We start from the raw sequence: 21,445 nt of genomic DNA, 5'->3' as shown, positions 1-21,445 counted from the left end.
CACGCAAAAATTTAACAAAAATAATATTAAAGTAGCCAAAACATAGCCAAATATTGTAGCGCCACATCATTAGCGAACATTTGAATTTGCCGACTAGAACGCGGTCGGTTAACCGATGTGACGGTTAATCGGGAGTCGGATAATCGATGCTCTACTGGTACTGACATATTAGGTAATTCTTTTTCTAATAAATTGTAAATTAATGTTTAATATTAATATAAAAGTGTTTATTTCAAATGTGGAGTATTATATTTTATTTTTATTTTACGTTCGCAATACTAAGAGGGTGCGACTATGCAGACGCGAATTTAGAGCGAGCGAGAGGTTGCGAGAGATTTAGTTTTCGCAAAGGAAAACCATGCACAAGCGAGAAGCGAGAAATAACGCTGGCGAGAGCGAATTTCTGGTTCTCGCACATATCTGACAGGTTTTGATATTTATCGCGTCTCGCCTCTTCTCGCCACATATTCTCGCTCGCTCAGAAAATTCGCTCGCTCGCGTCTGCATAGTCTCACCCTAACTGCTAAGTAATGGTCGAAGTACTTTGTACTGTACATGGTGTTTGGTCGTAACTTCTGACAGCCTCGCACACATTCGTTATACGTTAGACGACCGTGGTACTAAGTACACGGTACGCAGACTTGAAATGCATGAAAAGTGGTATTCGGACGAGATGCGTAGAGCATGATATATTGTCGTGGTACATAGTGTCGTGTCCACGTACTGCGCTGACTTCCATATATAGAAACGAAAGTGTTACAGAATCGCTCATTCAAGAGTTGATCATTACATGGAATAGTATTAGTACGAAACAGTGATTATGCGCGGTAATATACAATGATATTTTGCAGATTGCCGAGCGGTCAAGGTGGCATCCTATCTCTGGGGGACCCGGGATCGAATTCGGAGGGGCGAAAAATCCTCAGGAATTTTTGGGGGTGGTCAGACTGGATATGCCGGCCTCTGTCCCTCACCACCCGGCCGTTCCATAGTGGCCCTGGTCGAACCCATAATGAGCCTGTTAAAACAGGCCCTCTTAGTTCCCACAGGGCGGAAAGAACTAAAAAACATATATACATACAATGATAAATTACACAAGGAATGCGACTTGTTGAATTAGAGGTCGCGCGATGGTGTACAATAAAAGAAGGAAAACTGTAAGAAAGATGCAGAAGACCAGTATAATCACGAGAAACAGTATCATGCGAGAATGTTCATATACAATGTCCTTAAATAAAGGAAGATGAGAAGAGCGGATACAAAACCGATGTCCAAGAACTGAACGGGAGTCTGGTTTTTAAGCATGGAATTGTTGGAAACTTTTGATCTTTATAAAGTACAAGAATATCGTGTGGACGATCCTCTTACTAATAAGTATCTGTAGATTGATTTGCCAAGTGAACTTCTTACTGTAAGTTACAGTGATACGTTGAAGTCTGATGTTGTGCTTAGCGCAATTAGAAATTAAGTGTTAGAGATCCTCTCTGCTTGGGGGTGGCCCGACATATCCGAACGGGCCACCCCCAAAACAATTTCTGGGGATTTTTCGACCCGTCCTGATCCCGGGTCCCTTAGAGTGATAGGCTGCCATCCTGGCCGTCTGACTATTATAGTCATTGAACTTTACGCACTTTTTATAATCGGTTATTTTTACACACATAAACATAAACATAACTCGGAAAATTATAAGTAATAATATCGCAATTTAGATACATTACAAGATCTTGAAAAAAAAATGTAGCAGACGATTATTGTAAGCAGTTTAATTTTTCCATCAGGGGGCGCTTGTAATGTTTCTGGTTACCAAGCTTGTTTATATGACAACCGGCGATATTTAAATATGTTGTAATTCTGATTGATCGTTTAAATTTTTTATTATGGTGAGTATATTTTACATCAAATTAATCTTAAAACACACTTAACAAGTGCTAACTACATAATTATCCATTTATTTAATAAAATAGTCCAAAAAGATTTTTAAAAAACTCAATCGATCGAATTTCAAAGTTAAATTTCAGTCAAAGTAGATAATTTTATTCATTAAATAATATTAAAATTTTATCAGACATTAACAAAAGCTACACAAAATTCCTTTCTTTCTCCTTCTATATTTAAACTATTTTATTTTTAAATGAAATTTATTTATTTATTTAGGTGTTTATTGGGTTAACATAATGAATAAAATATTTATGAATTTGTATTATTTATTAATTCAAAACGAAGTTTTTGCAGTTGAAGTAATAAGAAAAAGTAATGAAAGTAATATAATGCATTTGAATTGATTATAAGTATTTAATTTATATAAATTTGTGTTGTTTATATATTTAGATACCAAGTCCAGAACAGAATGAATCCAGTATGTGTGACTAGACCATAAATAGAAACATAATAGCTAATTATAAACACAATGGTGATATCTGGTTGCTTTCTGCTTAATATTAGATAATTAAGCTAAAGTTAACATTATTACCATTTTATTAATAATGCAAATATTTCATTAATATGAAAAATATAAATACCGTATTAAAAGGTATCATGGTGCAGCATCTTTTGATGCTTGAGTTGGTGTTTAGTCATTTCGTTTTTGATAGATTACATACAAGCAAACAAAATACATAGTTCTTTGAGCACTGAATAAATATAAAATATTGCTCTATTAGAACTTTAGTAAAGCAGATGGTCAGCTTGATGGGGTGAATGCCTCGAGCAGTCGAAATGTTCAAAAGGAGTGGAAAATAAATAAAAACTAAAATTATAAGCTAAATACGATAAATGTACTGTACATTAAAGTTGTTTATACAGCTGACCCTTGATAATCCAACGCTTTTGTAATCCGACATGCTCAGTAGTCTGACGCACCTCCCGTCAAGGTCACTGTAGTCTCCATCCTGTTACGTGTCTGCTTGCACAGAAGGATGTCGCGACATGAATCTCCCCACCCAATTCTTACACGATGGCACACATTTCTTGTGTTTTCCATGAGCAGTTCTGTACGTACCGTATTATTTATGCCTATACATACTGTGTGTACATTTATTGGCTTCCATATTTTTTTTAATAAACATGTTTTAGTTAACCGAAATGGGTGTTTCATTTCTATATTAACCTAGGCATCATTTTACTCATAAAATATAGGAATATTGTAGGCTGCTGCTAGCAAAACAATGCCAAATATGTAATCACTTTCAGTAATCTGGACACTTTTGGTAATTCAACACCCCTTTGGTTCCATATCTGTTGGATTATCAAGGGTCAGCTGTACATAGTTCATGTACGAGTACCAGTGCTAGAAATGGCAATTTATTGGCAATTTCTATTGGCTATTCAAATTCAATTTCTATAATTCTCTCTAATTGGCAGTCATTTTGGAATCGGGCTGCAAAAATCAGTTTTGCCTCAGGTGCAAGTTACCATTGAGCCAGCACTGAAAACGTATAAGAATAATTATATTCAATAAATAAAATACACTGCTCAAAATAAGCAACGCTTTAGAAATATTTATTTTTTTTATATTAAAGAATTAGCTTTCATGCTGTTAATATGAATTTTTAATAAACTTGTAAGCAGGGATTTAAAATATGCAGTTTAAAAAATTTAGATTATTTATTTATTACACTGGTATAAGTAATGCTGTTAGGCAAGAGATTACTATCCCCACATAACAATTGGCCTCTACATAAAATTTTAAGTTTTGAAATTAATATTCTACATTGCACTGATTTCAAAATTGAATTAATCAATGTAATTAAATTTTTGTTTATTAACAAGTTACTAACTTTATTTCCAGGCTCTTCTGCATTCACAATAAGTTTTCTTTTAATGATACATCATAATTTTGTCTTGAAGATATTTTAAACATTAAAAACAAGTTTAAATTAAATATATGTTTCCAGAAAGCTTATTTGAGCTAATATGATGTTGAGCTGTATAACCTTTCATAAAGTTCTTGCTAGAGGATGAATCTAGTAATTGTTTCATTTCATTTTTATATATTTCTATCAAAATATTACCATCAGGGTTAGTTGTATACCACCTATATCAGTAGTCATATACCACAGATTTAATAGTGACTCTTTACTTATTCTGGAGGATTATTTTCAGCCAACCCTCACAAAAATGCAGCAATTTCTTCTCTTGTTTATTAGTGAGCAGCTCAGTTGAAATGTCTATTGCTAATGTATAACATAATGTATGATCTATTCACGATGACTGCCTGTTGTTTTTGACTATGAATGTAATACACTGTTAATCGTAAAAGATTAATGACATTTTATCTGAAACAGGTGTATATATTTCAGGTAAGTAAAATGGGTAAAAAAATGCATCTTAGAATCAAGGAAATATAGTATTAAAAAGTATTGTAAAAATACACTTTTTAAAATAGGCAATAATAAAGCTGTAATTCTCATTAAGCAGAACGGCCATAAGCTATGTTTAAACTTTAATCTAAATATTCTTTTGGGTAAAGTTTTTAAAAAGTTTCATACTGAGAAAAAGCAATGTAATTGAAGAGTAATTTTATAATTGAAGTTTCTTTAACATGTTGACTGCCATGTTACTTTTCAGGATTCCACTGTAAAATGCCAATTTAATTTAATTATATTATATTATTGAAAACTCTAGAGTACATAGTAATAATCAAAAAGCACATAGAATGGTTTTTTCTAAAAAAAGATCTTACGAATTATCTTGTAGTTGGCTTATGTAACAGAAAGCTCTTTGCTAGAGCCAAACTATGAGTTAATTCATGCACAGACACAATTTGATTTATCGCTTTGCTATAGCCAAGTCAGAGATATGCGTCTGAATTTGTTAGTAATAAATCAGATATAGAGTCGAACGCATCACATTTACGTCTTTCTTGAGTGTGTTGTTTTATAATTATTTTTATAATCAAATTATAAGTATATATATATATATGTATGTATATATATATATATATATACATATATATACATATATATACATACATATACATACACAATGTGCACAAACTGTTTCAAAAAGCAACTTCTAAAAAAAAACTGAGGTAAAAAAAAATCGAGGCAGGCATTGATTGGAGAAGAGATTCAACCAGTTTAAAAAAAAAATTAGATTGCAAGAGCTTCATTCAACATTATTTACAGAGTATCTCACCTACTGAAAAAAAAACAGCATTTGACAAAGGCATGTCGAATTTGTACCAAAGCTAAAATACGCTGAGAAACATGTTATTTCTGTCCAATCTGTCCAGTGAAGCCAGCCCTTTGCATGGAAGATTGTTTTATCAATTATCACAAACAATAAAAATATTTTTTTTCTTTTGATTTTGAATAAACTTTTTATGATTACATTTTCTGCTCATTTATTAATAAATGTTCTGTTCATGTAAGCCAACTTGATTTTTTGTTCTTGCCCGAGGCTATCTATTCATATTTACACTGATATACTACAAATTGTATCGTAGCTGCACAAATATGGCAAGGAAACAAACTACAATATAACTCGTAGTTGGCATCCTAGGCAATAACACAAACTACGAGTTATATAGTAGTTGGCAGTCAACATGTTAACAAGTCTGTTAAAGACTACCAAAAATATTTTAATTTTTACACATTTTTGAGTATACATTGAATCTGCTAAAGAAGAAAAACTTCCTGTTTTTAAACATTTCAAAGAAATGAAATTTATTTTATTTTTTGAATCAATTTAGACTTAAATATTTAGAATATAAATTTATTTTTCTTAATCTAACTTTTTGTAGTTTATTTAAAATTGTTAAGAGTAAAAAATTTTAGTTTGAAATGTTTTTTGTTATATTATTATATACTTAATTATTAATACACATATTTAGATAAAAGGAAAGTCTGAGATTTCATTAGAACTACCACTCAAGACTAATGGCATATATGAAATACATTTAAATAAATCTTATTAATTTAAATGTATTATACACATCTCATTATTATAATCAGCATTATTTACAATGAAAATATTTGTTTTATAAATGATTGAATTGAAATAATTAATACCAATTAAAATTGTATAACATATAAAATTAAGTGAAACTAAAATATTTAGTTTACCTAAATTTTAAACAAAGCATCATTTCTATATGTGATGGTTAATTTTTCAAATTTATCAGTTGCTTGTACTTTTTCTAGTATATTTTAAAGAAATTATCAGCCTTGTGGAAGATAATTTAGAACAAAATTTAAAATCAAGGTGGCAATTTTATTCTAGGATTTTAATTAAGTATTAAGAATTAACATGTTAGAATAAACATTCATAAAACAAAACATTACAATAAAAAAATCTATATGAACTGTTATACTAGAACATATTTTTCATTTATTTTTATAGCTGAAGACCCAAAGTATGTTCTTGATTATACTTTGGTTACAAATGTTGTTATATTAGTAAAATGAGAATTAATTTATTAATGATGAAATTAAACAATGTTCTCATTTTATAAACTTTATTACAAAACTCAACTACAATATAAAAAATATATAAACATATTTATTTTTTTGTGTTTTGTACAAGTAAAATGTAATTTGGAAGAAATATTTTTTCTTCTTATACTATAAACTTCACTATTAAATTTTATAAGAATTTGTGTACTTAATGAAGTTTTTATTATGAAAGACTAACAATTTTCATTTACTCTACCGAAATTAATTTTTAATTCGGATTAAAGAGACATACATTTACAGAACACAATTTTCATTTATTAAAGAAATAAGCAGGACATGAAATTAATTGTTATTTTCAGTTAGTTAAAATATTTATAATCATGTATGTTTACGTTCATTAGAAGTTGACTTCAGAATTCTTTTTAATCAATTTTAGAATTGACTCTTTAGTAGAACTAAAGCACTAAACTAAAGAACTAAAAATTATGAAAATCTCAAGAATTTGGATAAAAATAAAACCCATCAATGAGAATTTAATAATAAAATTAAATTTCAGGTTTTTTAAATTGAGAATATTTTTTTAAAGATCAGTGTTTCAAATGAAATTGTTCCTAATAGTATACAGTTTTATAGTTATTATTTATAATATTTCAAATAACATTTTTTAATTATCAAATTGATCAAAATTATCATCCAAAATATATAATAAACTGTAAACTGTAAAATTCTTAAGTGGGTCTATATAAGGATTTGTCAACTTAGTTTGTAATAGTATGTTACAAACTAACAAACAAAAGGCCTTTTAAATGTTTTTTTTATAGAAAATCAATGTAGACAGTAGAACTTGGTTAAGAGATTTTTCAAGGGATTAATTTTTAAAAAATCATCTTGAGCAGAAATGAAAATTTAAATGGCTTTTATTTCCATAATCAATATTTATTTAACAATATTTTGTTAAATTACACTGAATTATGTTTATACAGTATCTATTTATTTAGATATTTGTCGATTGTAACCTACTTTATCTGTTTTGTTATGTTTAAAAAAAAATGTAGATTTTTTGATTTCCATGAACAAAACCTCAGATCTACAAATACCATACTAAAATTCATTGAAGACTTATAGCAATATTTCTCAACGGGGTTGGTATTGACCCCATAGGAGTCAATGAGCAAATTAAATACATATTGTGTATGTGTATATAATATTTTAATATTGTTTAATTATTTATTAATTATAATCATTTAAAAATTCTTGAAAATATTTTTACTATCATTTTCAAAATTTTACAAATTAAAAAAATGAATTAAAAATGAAAGTATATATTTATTTACGGGGGGTCAATGAAAAAAAAACATTCTTGAAAGGGGTTGATACATGAAAAAGGTTGGGAACCCTTGAATTACAGTATCATCCATGTATTAAAAAAATCACATAACACAGGTAGTTGGTCAAAGACTCAAGCCTTGCCAATGGAGTCTTCCTGGTTTTCAAACACCTAAATAGAAGCAAGTTTTGCACAGAAAGTCCTCCCTAGAGGCAATCCCCTTGATGTATTGCCATGAATGCATCACTGTATTCCATCAAACCAAACCCAACCCACATATTGATAGCACTTTTCAGAATTTGCTGTTTGTTGAAGCCTTGTTACCTGATAACTGTGTAAGAAAATTACAAAATCTATATTCAAATTAGCCCAGAGTTGCAAGTGAAATAACATATGAAAAGTTGTGCATTTTTCTAATGTAATTATTTTTTTTCCATATGCAATTAAATGTGTAAAATTTTCAATAGACTGCAGTTTAAAAACTTAAGTGGGTCTATTTTTTAGTCATGTATAAGAATTTGTCAACTTAAGTTGGAAATTTTCTTAAATGGAAAAATTTCATGTGGAAAAAGTTTACACATCTCTAAAAGGAAAAAAATTGGGATTTTTGAAATGAAATTCCTTACAATGGAAAATGTATAAAATTGGAGCTTCTTAATTGAGTTCTACTGTACTTAAAATGTACCAATAAACATTTTTGACGTTGAAATTTTTTTTTTTGCAGTTTAATCATTTCAATTAAAAAATAATTTTTAGCGTATTTTTATTGAGAATGATATTTTTTATTATTGATCCATAAAGTTAAATGGTTTCTGTTATGATATAGCACTATGTTTGGATCTATATACTTTAATTGATGAAAATATGTTGTTAAATCTTTGGAAATGAGTTTTTTTTAATTTAAAAAGTTTTTGGAGTTATAATTTTTCGCATGATAAAAGTTATCTTTTAAACCAGCAGAAAATTATTTTACTTGTTCAGTACTTTCAATCTAAATAAAGATTATCATCAGGTTATCTTAATAACTAAACTAGATTAAACATATTGATGTATTTTGTGACGATCTGTACTTGGATTGAGTATACTAGTCAAGTAAAAATAGTTTTTTGCTAGTTAAAAAGGTTGGTTCTTTTATTATAATTATATTAATCAGTTTTAAGAAGATAAACTTAATTTTTAAACTTTTAATGAAATAGTTGATTTGGAATTTATACAGAAATTAAAATTTTATAATGAATTTAATTTTTTAAATTTATAATTTAGGAATCTAAAAACAGGTTCACATTTCTTGTGATAGTAGCTGTTATGGCAATACTTTATCAGTTAGAAGTGAAGCAAAATAAATGGGTCACTTCTAAATCAATTCTATTGAAATCGAAAGTAGATGATGCATTTAGTTTTATTACAACAGTTGATTATATGAGAAAGGTAGGTATATTTTGATTGTATTGATATTTTCTTAATTTTTATCAGTTTCATGAGAAAATGCTAAAATAATCATATTATTATAAATATAAAATTTGTATTTTTTAAAAGTAATTTATCACACTGTATTAAATATTTTTACGGAAGCAATAGTTCAATAATAATACCATATAATTGTAATATAAATTTTATTGCTGCTAATTATTATAATGAATATATCATGTAGGTTTAGTTCATGTAGTAATCACCAAGTTGAATATTATGTCAAAGTATCATATTACAGTAAAAACTCAATTTAATGGACTTAATCAAGTGGGGCTGTCTGTTAAAGCTGAAAGTTCATTATATGATAAAGTAGGTGTTCTAAATGTGTGCATTAAATAATTGAAAAATTAGTTAATTTATCTGCTTTTACTTATGTAGATATATTTTTGTAATTAAAATTAAGTATTTTGAGAAGTTTAATTTCACAGTAAAGTTTTCTATATGTATTATTGCTTATTATTATTGTATTATTGCTGTAGTTCTGAAACTGAACAAAGAAGTATAAAATCAAAATAAATAAAAAATTTTTAGAAAATACATTTTAATTGTATTTAACTAAATAAATGTTATTAAAAAGAAAACAAAATTTAACAAAAACATAAAAAAAGTTCCTATTTATTGATGATGATGATACATTGAGATGCCCGTTTTTTTTTCATAAAGTTAAGAATGGTGACTTTTGGATTTGGGAAAAACTCGTTAATTTAATTACATATAAAAAGCATTTTAAAATTACAGGGTATTAATATTCACGTATGATAATATGGAAATTTTGTTCATTAAATCCAGGTTTTATTGTATTTTTAAATTTTTATTAGAATATGCTAGTTTTATATAGTTTTACAGAATATATTTTATACATATATACGATAAACTTTTCGAAAATCAAGCTTATTTTTTCTATAAATTACATATAAAATTATAATTCAAAATCAAATTTCTAAGACTAAATGATTTAAATTCATAGAAAAAGATTTAGTTAGCAATCAAAGAATGTTTTTATATAAGTTATCTATTTATTAATTAATCAATATATGGTAAGAGACTAATCAGTTTATAATTTCTTTAATAGTTTTATTTTTTGCTGAATATTTCAGCATTTTATTAATTATCTATAAATGTAATATATCATATATTCTTTTAATAATAATTTTATAAATTATTACAAAGATGGTTATGAAATTTTATACTTATTTATTTTATTATGCTAAATACACAAATATTGATTAAATATGTATTAAAATATAAAATATTTCTTTCAGTGGTTTCCTTTTGCATCATATGTGAAAGAAGCAGATGACCGTCCACTTGATATTGGAAAGAAATACTATGCAATATATGAAATTCCAATTTGGGGTAACTTATATTTAAAATTCTTAATTATAATGTTTTAAATTAAAATTTGCATTATTTTATATTTCTATTCATTTTTTATTTTAGAAAATTCAATTTAATTTACACAGATTTTTCATTTCTGTTTGATTTTCAAATACTTAAAATCATGATTTGTAATTTATACTAAAAGATTATTAAAATAATTAGTCTTTGTTCAAATCTAATATTTTATTAATTGACTGCTTTGAAAAGATATTATTTAGTTTATATATATATATATATTATTAATTATGTATTATATTGATTAAATAAGTATAATATGTACCATATTTTATGGCATATAAAACACATCTGTATTTCTGCACAAAATATTTATGAAAAGTATGTAATGTATTTAACTTATTTAACTTATCTCTGCCTTTGGTACTCAGCACCAGCATTTTTACTGTATTTTGGTTTAAAAAAAGTAAGGTTAGAGTATGCACTTATTTATCAGGAAAAATAGGAACTTAAAAGAAGTCATTTACCATTAAAATATTCTACATGAATACATGCATAACCAGCTTAGTTTAACAAAAAACAAAAAATAATAATAATCTTGAAGAAACCACATCAATTCACCAAACCAGCTAAATTTTGCTGAGCATAAATTTTTTTATTTCACATCATCTTTAACCTGTTTGCAATATAGGCCATCCTGAAGAAACAAGAGAATTCTCTGGGCTTGCTTAGCATGTGCTGCATGTTTAAGAGAAAGTTTTGACTGTCAATATATTTTTTATATGAGAATAAATGTCAATAATAATTTATTCTAACGTGTAAACTCTTTTATCATTTGAGTTTTCTTTTACACTGGCGGCTAGCCATTTTAAGTGAGTGTGATGCTTGCAGGAACTTGATCGCATGCTCATGTGGAGGTTTTTCGCAGCAAACAAGTGCATGTACGTGACATCATTTGAAGCATTTAACATGGCCAGATTGTAGCAAAAGTTTGCAGTACCCAGTCAGCTTACATGTATTGTGTGCAGGGGCAGATCTATATAGGGACTAATAGGGCTTAAGCTCTGGGCCCCCAGTGTCAAGGGCCCTTCAAAAATTGAATTATTATCATAAATTTTGAATACTTTTTCATTATAATATATTTCATGTGTAGATATAATGGCTTTATAATAGTCCATACTTTTTTATTCACATCAAATAATGTTTCTGCCTATTGTTTAGTGCTAGAGATGGGCCTATTATTCTTATTATAACTTTCAGCATGCCAAAAAATTTTGGTCAGGATTTGCCCCTGTGAAGGAAGGTGATTTTGTACTTGGAAATTGGGATGTCATTGAGTCTATGGATGAAGGAAAAGTCTACAAATATTTTTAGGAATCCAACTGACCAAACTCACAGAACACACAAATAAAACAAAGACTAACAAAAGAATACAACAGCAGCTTAAATTCATTATTAACAACACAACTGAATGCAAAACACACATTTAAAGTCATCAACACGACATGTCATTCCAGTACTGACGTATTCGTTTGGTGTAATACATTGAACATACACAGAACTAGAACAACATTAACAAATACAACAAACACCCTAAGTTATCCAAAGAAAGGCTGATTCTTCTTCATAAAGAGGAAAGATGATGCATTATAGATATTTTACATCTGAACTTCAAACAAATGAGACACTGCAAGAGTTTTTCACAATTACACAAAGCTGTAAACACAAAAACAGTAAACTGTTAAACTTTTACGTCACTAATGTGGTACTCAAAATTCAGTCTGTCAGACTGTCTTGGGCTTGAAAGAAGCTTCATCGTGGGTAACCTAATGATTTCAGCCAGGATTACATTGACAGACTGCTTCAAAGTGCTGATGACTCATGGATGCCTCTTTGGAGAGAGAAGGGTTCATGATTGCTATACAAGTCCAGGTTCATAAATATAAGGATCTACAGGAAGCATTTCTTAAAAGACAACATTCACAGACAACACTTGTAGGAAATGCCACATTATGCACAAGATTATACAATTCATGCTGATTGCAAGCTTTTAACATGAACCAACTATTTACATCAACATAACCAAATAGCAAATATAATACATTACAAGCTTGCACACAAACACAAATTGTTACACACCCAGGAATCATACTATAAATACACACCTCCAACAATCATAGAAAGCAACATACACAAAATATACTATGATCTAGCCATAATCACAGACAAAGCAATACATCACATTAATTGACAAACAAAACAAACTTTCATACATAATAGACATAGCAGTTCCAAACACTCACAAGTTGCAAAATACATACAAGAGAAAAATTAAGAAAAATTAGTAAATACTCAGAACTCACTCATGAAAGAAAGCATCTGTGAAGAATATATAAGCTATTTATTATACAGTATTAATAGTTCTCTCTTGCACAGATGTCATACCACATACACTACACAAGTCTCAAAACATTAGGGCTTCACAACAGCATATATATCACTCTGCAAAAGGCTGTCTTACTAAACACTTGTCACATAGTCAGGAAATTCTTAAATATAACATTTTTTTTTCTGTAATTATGCCCTGACTTTAATCTGGCATAACTCTAGCCACCAGTATATATTGTCACATAGAAAACACTCCAAAATGCTATTGTTTAATTAAACATATTATTATATGTTTAATTAAACAATCACATTTTTATTCAAGAGTTGGGTTGGGTAAGGTTGCCTGTAATCTACTGAAGGTTGTTTGAGGAATTCATTAGCCTATGGGAGATCACAACTTCACATATAAGATGCAGGGCAATTTTTTTAAAACAAGATGTACATCTTATATGCCATAAAGTATGGTATATCAAACTAATTAATTTTTGAAAAAGTTTCATGTTTCATAAGATTTTCTTTCACAAAATTTCTGTTATGACATTTGTAATTATTCAAGAAGTATTTATATGCTATTTTTTATGAAAATTCAAACTGATATTTTATTATTATAATAAAATATTTTAATTTAATTAAATCATGCAACAAATGAAGCATAACATGTATAACCTATTAAAACAGTGTCTAATAAATTAGTTTAATTAATATCAATAATTAATTTACAAATATTTGTACAAAGCATATCTAGTCTTTCTTTAAACTATCTACTGATTTTAATATTATAAAGTTATATACAGTATTGTCTGGTTCATTATAAACAATGTTTGTTATGTCTAATAGGAAGTAAAACACAATTTAATTTTGAAAAACTAAAGTTTAATGTCACTCAAAGATAAAATGTAAACCATGACATAGGAAGTATTAAAGTAAATGCACAGTGTCACATAAAGAAGTTCATTATTTTTATTCGTCCATTTTTGCTAGTTATATAGTAGCTTGTTGAGCAATAAAATTTCCAATAAAGGTAAAATGAGAACTATGACATTTGTAGCTGATAATACTGAAAAATTTTAGATTTGTTATTTTCCTGAAATTGTCTGGCCCATATATAAGTTCACAATTCACAGCTTTTGTATAATTCAGCTTTTCTAAAAGCAAGAAAAGTTCCCATTGAGAATACCTATTATGTTATTCCCATCATGCTGCCAGAAAGATTTTTAAATAAAAATCTGATCCTTTAAAAGTATTCTTTGCATGTGTAATTTGTTATGAGAAATAATTTTCATTGTTTTTAGACATAAATCTTGTTTGTTATACATGGGTTCATTGTAGTGTGTAAAAAGTAACATTAATCTCATAGTTATTTCATTCATAGTTTTGAACTTGGTTCATTATAGCTGAGAGTTTGCTATAAGTGAACTGTACTGCATTTATTAGTGAGGTTGCACCCAAAGTTTTCAAAGCAAAAACGTGAACACCGGACATTCAGTGCCTTCTTTCTGTAAGCCTAGAAGTTTGACAATGGTGTTTGGAATTTCAGTGGAAACATGCTCGATGTTCCAAACACCATTGTCAAACTTCTAGGCTTATTGGAAGATGGTGCTGAATGTCTGACATTCACGTTTTCGTGTTGAAAACTTCGGCCACAACCTCATATTATATGCCATTATAATCTTGATGATAATTATTTTCATACATGCACATGATATGTATGTACATGTTTACGAATTTTAGTAAGTAGATATCAGTTGTAGACAGAAAAAGGATTGGTCGTATTGGGCTTAATATTTTCAATTTTTGAATTTAAATATTATTAATATTACTATAGTTTTAGTTTATGTAAGTCAAATACTTTGCAAAAAAAATTGAAAATGTTATTAGCATACTGAATATCATCCAATATACAGTACTTAGAAAGTGTTCTAAAAATCATTATTCTACATAGTTAAAGATGACTCAATAAAGATTTTAAAATTTTATTTACAAAACTTAAAGCAATTGTTATATTAATATATCCTTAATTTTTATACAATAGAATCAAATCATAATGATTGTTGAATTTAATTTGCAAACAAAAAATATTCATAATAGAATTGCTGATATTTTTAGTCATGTTGAAGTAACATTCTTGAACATTGATGTCAGTTTTCTTTCAGTTGCAGTCAATTAACATCTGTAACATGCAAATGTGAAATTAATTTTAATTTTTATGATACAAATAAATTTTAAGGAATAAATTAAGCTTATAATTAACAGATTTGTAAAATATTTATTCAAAATGCTAAGTGAATCATTTTTTTAGATTAAGATTATTTTTAAATTTTAATATTTATTATATTTTAAATTATTAAAATAAAATATTGATTAGGTAAATAAAATACAAATACAACTTTTCAGGTGAATATGCAGTTGTTTATAAAGTAGTTGATTATTCTTCCAAAAGACGTATTGTTGTTGAGAGTGATATTTTCCTCAGACCCCGAGTGGAATTTGATTTCTTAGAAGTGAAAGAAAATGAAACTAAATTTACAATAACAATCTTAAATCAGTCCCTAAGTTATTTATTTCAGGTAAGAGAAAACATATCTTTTTTCATTTATAAAATAATTTTATTAACATGTTCCATTTATTAGTTTAAAATTTTACCATGGAAACTTATTTATAAAAAATTAAAGTTAAATTTTGTACACATCTTAACTTAAATTCTGAAGTTTGTTAGTTTTCATAAAAAGTTTTTCTGTAGTATAATTTTTATTTTAAAAATACAGTTTGATATACATTCAAATTTTCAAAATGATATTACAGTAGAGAGTCGTTAATCCGAACCCCAGTAATCCGAATCGCTGGTTATCTGAACGATTTTCAGTTGGACTGTGTCATACTGAATCGAACATTTTTGATACTAGATTTACTTCTAAAGTATAATTTTCATGTTTTTATATTCTTCAATATATTTATTTTGTTTGTACAAAATAAAGAAATAATTTTAACGATACAATAGCCTCGATTATTATTATAAAAATTTTCATTAGGCTTAAAATCGACGAAAATTCAACACGAAGCGACACGCAACGAAGAAAAATTCAACACAAAGCGACACGCAACAGAGAAAAATTTGAACATCAGACAGGTTAATATATTTTTTCTGTACATAATCGGTTATCCGAACAACCCCAGTCCCCAATTGATTCGGATTAATGACTCTTTACTGTATGCATTATTTTCTGTCAGAATATTAATTATATTCTTTTTTCTTTCAGAACAATTATTAAAAATTTAGAAAGTGTAATATTTAATTGCTATTAAAATAATTAAAACTTTAAAAAAAAAAAACTAAATTTAAAATTTATATGACTATGTATCTTCCATTGACAAAAGTCTTGTAGATTTCTGTACTTTGTATTGGATATAAATTCAGATTATTAACCACCTAACATACCTATTATTTTCTAAGTACTCGTATGTGTCAAAAGTGATCTAATTTTTTTAATAACTACTTTTAGATCTATTTTGAAAGAAAGTACTCTAAATAATAATAATTTCTAATTATTTCAAAAAATCAAGTAGCTAATTGAGGTAGTTATGGATATATATTATTATCTTGAGTTTAATTGTGTTTCTGAATTTTTTCTTATACCCAAGTTAAGTGATTTTTTTTTTATTGAAAAATATTGTAATGTTCTTACTAAATATGGTAGGGAACATTCATGTGTATAGCAATTTTTTATTATTATATATATATATTTTTTTCTTTTGCATGTGATAGATTTTGAATCATGGTAGTATGCACAATGGGACTTCACACTGTGAACAGTTTAAACATGTTTTTCTTTTTACATGTTCATCTTGTGCATCTTGCTTCTTTGAACATACTTCATACACTTTTGTGGAATTGCTCTTCTTTTTATTTGGTGGAATGGCTTTAGGGAAATGTCTTTTTGTCAGAGTTGATGCGGTGCCTTTCCTGGCTGACTCATTTTTGAAGAAATTTCCTTGTATTTTTCATTAATTCATTCTACCAAACTCAAAATAAATTCTAGCAAAACTTTTCTTTGCCTCCATTTTACCATAGAGAATAAAGAAATTACATACAATAATTTCCAGCAAACAGAAAAATATCTTTTTGTAGTAATTTTTTTCATCTTCATTAACCTCAGCAAGATAATTCAAAATAAATCAACAAACACCTTTTATGCTGCTGGGATTTGCTTTTATTTAGCAAATATTTTTAACCTCATCTAATAAGCCATCTTCAGGCTAACGATCTTTCTTGGAACATATTTTACCATTAAATAACATTCCAAAATAGAACACAAAAAAGAATAAATATTTAAATATTTGAATGTAAAGCCAAAAAACTAAAAATTAATATAAATAATGAATAACAGTAAAATGTAAAATAAATAACTGACAAATATACAAAAAAAATATGTAGTAGAAATAAGTAATAAGTATAACCTTCTAACAAAGTTATTCTGTACAATGTATTTCCACGTCCTTGCTAAGCTGTCAGCATCTCTTTCGTTAATGCACTTATCCTTCAACTTGCTTTTGTATATTTCAATTTTTTCAGCGTTTTGTGCCAATGTAGTGGAGTGTATCGACTTAATGATGTTTGCCTCTTCCCATTTTATCACTGAGCCTTCAGTCTGCGCCATCCTGAAGAGTACCATGATACTGCATCCCTTTTTTACATTATATTGGTGTTCTTTAAGTCTAATTTTCAAGTTCCTTGTGGTGACATCAATGTAATCCTAGTCTATTCCCAACTGCATGTTTTCATATAGTACTCTGTACACACCTGCCATTTCTTCTGTTTCTAATCTATCCTTATCTTTTCTTAAAATTCAATACCTAGTCTGGATTCTTTTTACAGTCATATTAGACTCTTTACGTTCTGCAATTTCTTTCATAATGTTAGTTATACTTCTGTTTAAGGTGAATTTCATGGTTCGACTGTTTGCTGTTTTTTGTCCTTGAAGATAGCAAACATAATGAAACCACGAAATTCACCTTTAATGGAGGTAATAAATTAATTGCTGGATTTTAAATGTGGGAGTTTTTGTGATCTATCACTCCAGTTAGTTCAAAATTTATTGATTTCATTACACATCATTTTACTTAATATTGAAGAATTTATTGCTCATGTTAAATGAGGACTTGCTGTATGTATGTTATATACTGTATTGAATAATTACATTTGTCTCTAACTATTGAGTATTGACAACATTTGACTATTTTATAACTACAAAATGAAAAACATTTAAGGCTTTCTGCTAGAAGTTCCAAATTCTAAATGTTTATTAAGTGCTTTTCATCATTAGAATATTCATGATACGTAATCATAAAAATCAAGAAATAAAGTTTGTTATAATGATACTTGAATTGCTGTGTAGAACAACTTAATTAATATAACTTACAATAAATTAACAAGAAAACAATAAAGTTAATAGCTTTCACAAGTAATGTTTTTTAAATGATTTTTTGAAGTCTCAATTTTATTTTAAAACAGCTATTTAAAAATGCTAAAACATTTCATTTATCTTCTAAAATCTTACACAATTTCTGTAATGAAATGTCCCGTTTAGAAAGCTTAATTGTTAAAAGCTATTAATTTTAATGTTTGTTTTTGTTTATTTATTGTACAGCATACTTAATTAAGTCGTACTAGCAAATTTTAAGCATTATTTCTTTAGTTTATTTGTAACATTAATTTTGTTTCTGGCTCCAGGCTATATAGTTGTAAAAAACAATGAAAAACTGGAAGGAAAACTGCTCTTTTTTATTTTATATAAATATTATAATTAACAAGAAGCATATTCAAATGAATTTAATCTAAATTAATGTAATTTAAGGTAATTTTTTAAATGAAATTATTTATATTTTCAATAATAATTATATGCATTAATATACAATTAAATAAATTTATTTTAATTATTTTTCTTTTACAGTATACCCTTGGACCTATTTTATATTTCCTGAACAATCAGAAACTTCAGAACTCTCTTTTCCTTCTAAGGATGGTGTTACCATATTAAAATGTGTATTTATAATTAAAGTTATAAGAGAATAATGTATATATATTCTTCCCAGTTATGTTGTAAGAATTGTTTTTATTCCTTTTTTTTATTTTGTATGAAGAGTAGACATGGTTTTTAATATTGTTTTATAAGAATGACTTGTGATTAAAATTTTATGTAGTGTTTTTAATTTATTTATAGCACTATGACAGATATATTACAAATGATATTCATACAATGTAATTATACTATAACAGGCAAAAATATCTATAAACTAAAAAATAATTGAATTTTCTTCTGTACAACTTTTGTTAAATGTTCTGTAATACATTACATTGATTTTATAGAGTTATTGATGTGAATTATTTTAATTTGTATAATAATCACAATGGATTATGCATATATTATTTAAATATTTTACAAAATTGCTTCCTTATTAAAAATTTATAAGAACAAATTTTTGTTTTATATATGTCATTTTGCATTTTTAAAGATGTTTTGATGAATGTTTGTATTAACTTTTTAAAAAACAGTTCAGTTTTCAAGTACAAAATATATGTTATTTGATGTAGTAAAAAGTTTTGTAAATATTTGTGTTATTCTGATCATAGATAAAAGTGCATCTGCTAATTTTAAATATTTTAATATTTTAAATTCTTTTATGATATTAAAATGTTTAATTCCCATTGTTAGAAAGTATGAAATCTTGTTTTTAAAATGTGTGTGTTTATTACTTTTAACCAAAATTACTCCATAAAATAACTAGAAAGTTATATGTTGAATTTAAGAAGATATTTGTATAAAATATAACTATTAAGGAAGAAATGTTTAGATAATGTAGTCATTAAATTAGCCATATATATTCAAGCATTTCTATTGATTCTTCTTTTCAAATTATTTTTAAGTATTCTCATTTTTGAAAAGTTCCTGCTAAATTTAATCTATTATCTGTTTAAACAGGATTGGAGATAGTCTATACACAATAAGAATTTATAGTTTTTGATATATTTTTATTGTTAGTATTGCTTGAAAAATTTTAATATGAACATTGTAGTTAATTCAATTCATTTTTGTTATAAATTCTCTTTATTTTTAATATGCACAAAACGTTTGACTTTATTTAGTAATATATTTTATGTTTAAAATTATTTTCTTTCATTGCATTTAATGTAATTAACAGGAGTTTATATAATGCTTTTTTTATTTCTTATGGATGTATCGTATTAGGAATAATGAGAAATAAATATTAAACTAAAATATTAAGAGTTAATAATGATAATTTGTAACTATTGTAACTATTTTCATTGAATCTTTCTGTTGAAAATGCTAGTAACATTTATAACAGGATAATAGCTATAACATTTGTAATGTGATTATCAATATTGGCAAATATGTTGTTGCTATAGCTAGAATTTGTTAATAGAAAAAATTCAAGTGTAATAAAGAAATTCTTATTATGGTTAATAATACAATAAATATAATTAAAATTACAATTATTTATAATTATGTGATGATTATTCATACTACAGTTCAATTTTTAAGAATCACTCTATTGTTATCTTAGCTTAATTACTTGTGTGTAATTTCATTAAAACCATTATTCATTCAAACTGTTTAAAAATTTTACATGCTGCAATTTTAACATCACTCATATCCATTTTTAAAATTGCATATAAGCAATACTTCCATGGAAATCATAAATTAAAAATGATATAATTAATTTAATATATTTCAGGGAAAAAAATCCAATATATATCAGAACATTTCGAAAAGCATTCACACAATTGGTGTTTAACTGAATAACCAAATTAGAAATCATAAATTTGAAATATCAAGTAAGATGTTAGATATCAAAATAAGATATAGCAAATAAAAAATTTAAAGGTTGAAAATATTTGAAGAGATAACTTTGTTTGGATGCAAGAAAATTAAACTTTGGAAGGCTGTTGTCCTACCAAAACAGCTGTTAATAAAAATAATCTGGAAGGAAATTAGTAATTTCACAAATGGAGATACATGATGCTAATATTGCAGCAGTTTATCAGGAAGATAAGAGTTAAATGGATTTTACAGTTTAAAAAACATGAGAGAATCTATGTTTTTATAACTGAAGGATGTAATCTTTAAATCTTTTTAGTGTAGAATAAATAAGATTTGTTTGAAAGATATAAAACTTAGGACATTTCTGTGTGAATAAGAATTTTGATGAAATTGCATTATGTTAGATTTAAATGGAGAATAGAAAAAGATTCTTAACAATGGAATTGCACTATAAATGATAATTTGTAAGCTAAGTACATTTTTATCTTCTATGTAGAATTAGACTACATTATAAAAGACAAATTCGCTTATAAAATTTCAAGTGATAAATGGGATGATAAAAATTTTAAGAAGAATATTAAATATTTGGAGAAATTTATCAGTGAAAATGTTTCAATTAGGATAAAGTTACAAATTTTTTTAATAGTTACAGTGTAAACTGATAGAAGGTTTTGTGCATTATAGAATTTAAA

At 26.8% G+C, this 21,445-nt stretch overlaps 1 protein-coding gene across 1 annotated transcript; it reads left to right on the top strand.

Annotated features, from left to right (window-relative positions):
* Positions 1–1,773: 1,773 nt before the first annotated feature.
* Positions 1,774–19,493, top strand: LOC136973465 (uncharacterized). Its single transcript, XM_067268197.1, has 5 exons — positions 1,774–1,880; positions 8,986–9,150; positions 10,455–10,548; positions 15,310–15,482; positions 18,864–19,493. The coding sequence occupies exons 1-5, from the start codon at positions 1,878–1,880 to the stop codon at positions 18,948–18,950; spliced, it is 522 nt and encodes a 173-aa protein (XP_067124298.1). The 5' UTR covers positions 1,774–1,877; the 3' UTR covers positions 18,951–19,493.
* The last annotated feature ends 1,952 nt before the right edge of the window (positions 19,494–21,445 follow it).

This window comes from Centruroides vittatus, unplaced genomic scaffold (genome assembly GCF_030686945.1).
Source record: "Centruroides vittatus isolate TY-2023 unplaced genomic scaffold, ASM3068694v2 contig_3175, whole genome shotgun sequence".
Lineage (NCBI taxonomy): Eukaryota > Metazoa > Arthropoda > Arachnida > Scorpiones > Buthidae > Centruroides > Centruroides vittatus.
This window is presented reverse-complemented; position numbering and strand designations above follow the sequence as displayed.

Bases quoted from the DNA above. Each gene is read 5' to 3' on its own strand.
- LOC136973465 (XM_067268197.1), top strand. The intron at 9,151-10,454 runs GTAGGTATATTT...TATTTCTTTCAG, and splicing joins CAGTTGATTATATGAGAAAG to TGGTTTCCTTTTGCATCATA. The intron at 10,549-15,309 runs GTAACTTATATT...ACAACTTTTCAG, and splicing joins ATATGAAATTCCAATTTGGG to GTGAATATGCAGTTGTTTAT.